At 34.6% G+C, this 5981-nt stretch overlaps 1 protein-coding gene across 2 annotated transcripts; it reads right to left on the minus strand.

The window, feature by feature from the left end:
* Positions 1–3123: 3123 nt before the first annotated feature.
* Positions 3124–5468, minus strand: LOC126689292 (organelle RRM domain-containing protein 6, chloroplastic-like). Of its 2 annotated transcripts, none has more exons than XM_050384438.1 (4): positions 5191–5468; positions 4188–4256; positions 3634–3740; positions 3124–3542 (listed from the first exon to the last, which is right to left on the minus strand). In XM_050384438.1, the coding sequence occupies exons 1-4, from the start codon at positions 5408–5410 to the stop codon at positions 3462–3464; spliced, it is 477 nt and encodes a 158-aa protein (XP_050240395.1). In that variant the 5' UTR covers positions 5411–5468; the 3' UTR covers positions 3124–3461. The 2 variants fall into 2 exon arrangements, with proteins under 2 accessions (XP_050240395.1, XP_050240396.1); XM_050384439.1 differs by having other exon boundaries at positions 4188–4299; positions 5191–5338.
* Positions 5469–5981: the final 513 nt, after the last annotated feature.

The raw sequence follows: 5981 nt of genomic DNA on the forward strand, positions 1-5981 counted from the left end.
TCACCACGGGCCCTAGGCTGGATGGAAATATCTTGCACATCAAGGCTTCATTATTGGAATGTACAGCCATCCTTTCATTAAAGTGGCTAACATACTCTACAAGGTTTGTTTTGCCGTTATACAAGGTGAATGTGGGTTGAGTGAACCGTCGAGGAAGTCTCACTCCCTCAATCCAGCACGTGAAAGGTGACTTGGAAATTTGGTTGAGTGCTTTACTCATGGCATCATTTCCCAGGCCTCCCAAAGATGAATTTTTGTTTCAACGTTCATGACGGTAGTTTTCATCATACGAGAAGGACTCGCTATGGGGAGTCCTTGACCTCTCTCTATAGTCTTCGTCCTTCTCATCACCGGAAGAGTAATAAGAGTTTGAAGGAGCTCACTTTCTGTGTTCATGGCGTAAGCTTCTCTTTAGGTGATCAATCTTCTCCTACATGTTTCTGGCATTCTCCTCATGAGAGACATGACTTTTACCCTGAGATTGACTCTTACTGGAGTGGGTAGTGTGTACACTTCCCTCCTGGTCTCTCTTTCATTCAAGTTCATGGAAATGATCTTAACATTAAGACCCCGCAGATTCTGCTTGGTTTGGATTTGATCCTACCATCGTTGAACGTCAAACTCACTATCACACCAGTAATCCCCACAGACGGCGCCAATTGTAGAGACCAGATTCGAGATCCAAGCCTAAAGTATAAATGGACTTAGGCCCAAAAAACCCAAAACAATGAATTTGTAGAGAATGAGTTATAAAAACTGGGTTTTAGTTAACCGAACAACAAGTTAGGTAGGTTTGATGTCAAAAGAATGAAAATACACGAGTGTATGCTGAAGAAAAAACGTCCTTGGCGAAGTCCGAGGACAATGGTTTTATATAATGCTCTTAGGTAACGTCACAAGATTGATTCTTAATTACTACAGTGTTTCTTTCCTCCTTTTTCTGATCCCCTTTTCTCATTCACTTCTCATTTTATACTGTCTTTCACTTTCATCTCCACCTTCCACGTGCATTCTAGACGATTGGTTTGGATACTTGTCGCATCAGCACTCCCCATAAGTCCTTATGTAATAGTTGTAAGGCTGAAATCCACTGTTCAGACTTCACTTCCATATTAATGCGGTCAGAGAGTTAGCTGCAATGCATTTAATGCAGAGGCAGTAGCTTTCACCTAAGATATTTTGGGACTCCTCCTTATCTAATGTCTTTGCAATGCTTGTCCGCTTCAACTGAATTTCTAGGATCGTCACTCTTGCTGATAAACCATCTCTTAGGACCTTGGCTTTGTCTAGCCGAGGACGCCTTCATCCTCGGCACACTTTCTTGAGCTATTATGACCAAATCCCACCTTTTTATTCATCAACATAGTCTCCTCTGACGAAGATCTCTCCTCCTCGGGCAGATCCTTGTTCTCGGCTTAGGCCACAGGCCCAATATATGGGTAGATAATGAACTTTTGGGCCCAAGGGCCCTACAACTACCATTAACTCAACTTTTATTTTTTATCACTCACAACATGCCACTTTCATAAATTAGAAAAAAAAAAAAAAAAGATGGAATAAATTATGTTCTATGTTTATTCATAATTTGAATTTGTGGACAAAAGGATGAAGTCCAAAAGATGTTCGAACAATTTTATAATTAGTGCATAGAGGATCATTTTTTGAGATAGGATACATTCTTCCAAAAAATAAGATGACCCTACTTATATATAATTTGTTCTTGTATTTTAAGTAACTTTTAAGACTTTATTGGGTATCATTAGAATTTTGTTTCATTGGCTTATGACTTATAAATTTTATCTTATAAGACTTTATTGGGTTTCATTAGAATTTTTTAAAGGGATGTTTCATTAGAATTCTGTTTCATTGACTTATGACTTATAAATTTTATTTTATGGACGCATAATATAGGGAATTGTAGAAATGTTTTTTTGTTCAATTAAGCTTTTAATAGTTTATCAATGCTTGATTGAGACTTCAAATATTAAATTCATTAGAGTACTTGAAGGAATAATCAAGATTGAACGTGATTATCAACCAAAAAAAAAAAAAAAATCGAGATTGAATGTCACAATCTTATAAATCACATAAACTTGATGGAAGACTACCATTGTTGAGTCTAACTTTGATGGGAGATGTCAAGGTATTTTATTTATTTATTTTTACACATGTAGATGGCACTAAACAATTTTTGTATATTTATTAGAGTGTAAGAAGATAATAAGCTTTTTTCAAAGATTATCTTCTAACTTGTATATCAAACTTGATAATTTTGTAAGAAATATATTATAAGTTATGACTTAAGTTTATAATTAAAAAACTAATTTATAATTTCTTGCATATGTACAGATACAATTAAAAATAACCACAATCAAATCCATATATATAAAATGTTAGAATACAATTGGAATGATACTTGACACAAAATTGGAGTGCCTTTAAAATATAAAGACACTTGACATCAAATTAGGGTGCAATTAAAATAATACTTGACACAAAATTGGGATACAATTATAATATAATATAAATTCTTGATTGAGCTTCCTATTTAATGTATTATACAGAATAAATTAATAAATACTCTCTTTTTTTCCCATATGCATACAAATACACGTGAATGAGCATGCTCTGGGTGTGCACTAACTAATATATCGATACTTTAATCCGATACCCTAGAATAAAAAACTTCTAGATCTGCACTTTTTTTTTCTTTCACCCACTTTTAAAATGATTTTTTTCCCCTTTGTTATTACCATAGAACAAGTTCTGTTGCTTGTGTTAACATCTTGTCAAATGATTGCAATACACAAGTTAATGGAAACTTGGATTCTCAAGGAAACTAGCATTTGCTTGGTAAATAACTAAATATTAAACTTCACTGTGCAGTGTGAATACTTGAATGACCTGCTTCGTTCCTCTTTGTACCTGTAGTCTTACTCCTCACACATCACACCTTGGTGATTGTGGTAATTTTACCTAAGAACACCATCAACTGCTTTAAAGCAGAGGCCAAGTAACAGTTGGAAATTCCCCTTCCAGACTATCTGAACCGAGAATTACCAAGGACAACTTTTTTAACAACATTTTGACAATAGATAAGATGGCTAAATGAGATTCGAACAATATATGTTTCACACTGACCATCGCTAACAATTTTTATTATATACTAATCGCAACAAGTTACATGTTGTATCCGTAAATGAAAGTATAAAGGGTAACAAAGCTTAAATTAAGGTTTTATGAATGTAAAAGGTAAATGCAGTATTCAGTTCTTGGTAGCAAAATTCTCACTTTGATGGGTACAGCCTAACTCCATAATTAGTGCCCCCTTTCCCCCAAATACACCAACAACTGGTGGTGTTAATTATTTTTGCATTACATTCATCGGCCTCTCACCTAATTTTGCCCACCTGGGAATGGAAAATTTTAATAACTTCAAAAGAGTTTTAAGACTGTTCAAATTAGAACTTGTAAGGTCTCTTCCGACTTTTGGATGGTGCAGGTTTTGCAATTGTTACATAAACAAACCTGCCATCAAAAAACTGAACCACATACCAAATCATGTGTTATGAAAACAATTTTACTGGATTCCTAATTTACTGAGAATAACAGATTATTACAAAAGATGCATACCTTTCCATTCATCTCTTTCACTGCCAATTCCGCAGAGTCTTCTGTAGTAAACCAGATATATGCAAACCCTAAAGGCTGCCTGGATTTTGTATCCATAATCATTTTCACTGCAAGATGATGTTAACAGAAACACATGTAATCCTGAAACATTGTCCTCAAAATTCAACAATATAAAAGCAGCATGCACCCCAAAATTTTTTTAATGAAACTAAACATAGGTGCATGCATAATTACCAATAAAGAAAAAAAAAAAGGTTATAATCATGGTAAAGGCCAAAGGGCCTCTACAATTCTCCAACATGATTTTGCACACTCCATTACCCAACACCTCCCCTGTCCCCAACGCTGTCAGCCAATTGTGCTACAAGAGCACTGCAAGCATGCAACATAGTGTGCTGTTCTTAAACTGGTGCATGATCCATAAACAGTATGACATTTTGGTAAACTAGAATAAGAAGCTTGTCCTTTTATTTTTTTCAATTAATAATAAGAAGCTTTTAGAAGTTACTTCCAGAAACACCTTAACTTCAAAATATACAAGCTGAGAAATTCACCTTGGCTTACTTCACCAAACTGTGAAAAAGTCCTCTGCAAACGTCCCTCAGACATTGATTGTGGTAGTCCTGCATCAGTTAGCTCCAAAGGCTTCAGAAAAATTATTATTCTCTGCAAAGAATTAATGGAAAACCTAATCTAAATAAGAACAGCAGTACCGCACAATTACAAAGGCAACTTAGTATGGCTTGCTGAATAAAATTACCACCTTAAATGCAACAGCAATTGTAATTAAAAAAAAAAAAAAAAAAAAAAACCATAGAAAGATGTAAACAAGTGCTTGATTTTGCTTCTTCTTTTTTCCCCAATTACTAATAATTCAATATTATTTACCATTCCAATGAACCAAAACCATGACTTTAATCAACCAAGTCAGTGAAAATACTACTTAATAAAAGAGGGAAAAGTCCAAAATACAACCTCCCACACTTAATGGGCTCTCCTGCCAACACCAAAAAGAAATTCATTGGTGTCTTGGCCTAATGGTAAAGGCAATCACCCATGGAATAGATGCCATATATCGAATCCTACATAAAGAAAAACTGATGAAATGCCAACCAAGTAACACCTATAGATTTCTATGAACAATGCCATCCTAATTATCTAACAAATTTACGAGCACCATTGCAACAAATTCCAATATAAACCATGTAAAAGTTTTCAAACCAGCCTAGGTCTATATTGGCTAAAAATTTGCACTAACTCCACATGTTCACAAATGCCAAGCAAGGTACAATCTTTTAGTACCAATCAATAACATTTTTGAATTTCAACCTAAATAATTAAGTACAAAGACCAATTTTTAACTCCAGAAAAACTAAAAAAATAAAACACTTCAAAACGTGATATTCCATCCATTTCCTACATTTTCTCAGAAACCAAACAGAACTTGAGACTCTGCCCTATGAACAAACTTATCAGAAAGCTGAAATGAGTGAAAAATAAGCAATATTGCCAAAGACCCAGAACAAATTTGTCCGCCATTTAGTTAAAAAAAGTTACCTTTTATGAAGATTTTCGTGAAAGGAGACGCATCATGTACTGAAAAACTCGAGCTTGAGCTACAGCGAAGTGATTGAAGGGATGGGTAATGAAGATTGGTTGGTGCAGAGAGTGATATTGAAGAAATTAGTGGGGAGATTGATGGTGGAATTGGGAATTGTCTGTGGGATTGAAGTTGAAGCAATGAGATTTGGGATGGGAAAGAGTGTAACAGTGCCATTCAAAACCCTAATTTCTAAAACCCTACAAAAACAATTACTGTGAGAAAAGAAAAGGGGGAAAATGTTTTTTTTTTTTTTTTTTTTAACGACGCTTCCTAAACAGCCGTTACAGCCCACGAGTCATTTTGATTTTTCATTTTTGACTCCAGAGTCAAAAGTCAATAATCAAATGGTTTTTTTTTTTTTTTTTTTAATAAAAATTCTACTCTAGAATTATCTAAGTATATATGTATATGAAACTTCTTTCTAGAAACTTGAATTTCGACCCTTACCCCCCACACCTTACAGGCACTGATACTTATGGAATGGCACAGTGGTCAAATGGTTTTATTATTATTATTATTTTTTTATGAGTCATGTTAATAAAAAATGTAAGAACTTGAATTGGAAGCCCAAGCCCACTTAAATTAGTAGCACCTTGCACTTCAACTCAAGCCCAAACAATAGAATTGTTTTAGTATAGAGGTGGGAAGACAATTACAATAGAATGGCTACCTAAGCTTAAGGATGATGCAGTGGTACATAGATAAGGAAGAATGAATCAAGCAATTGTAGAAAAAAGTAGTCCTC

This window comes from Quercus robur, chromosome 6, assembly GCF_932294415.1.
Source record: "Quercus robur chromosome 6, dhQueRobu3.1, whole genome shotgun sequence".
Lineage (NCBI taxonomy): Eukaryota > Viridiplantae > Streptophyta > Magnoliopsida > Fagales > Fagaceae > Quercus > Quercus robur.

Bases quoted from the DNA above. Each gene is read 5' to 3' on its own strand.
- LOC126689292 (XM_050384438.1), bottom strand. From the start codon at position 5,410: ATGGCACTGTTACACTCTTTCCCATCCCAAATCTCATTGCTTCAACTT. The intron at 3,741-4,187 runs GTGAATTTCTCA...ATCATCTTGCAG, and splicing joins GTTTGGTGAAGTAAGCCAAG to TGAAAATGATTATGGATACA. The intron at 3,543-3,633 runs GTATGCATCTTT...TATGTGGTTCAG, and splicing joins TGAAAGAGATGAATGGAAAG to TTTTTTGATGGCAGGTTTGT.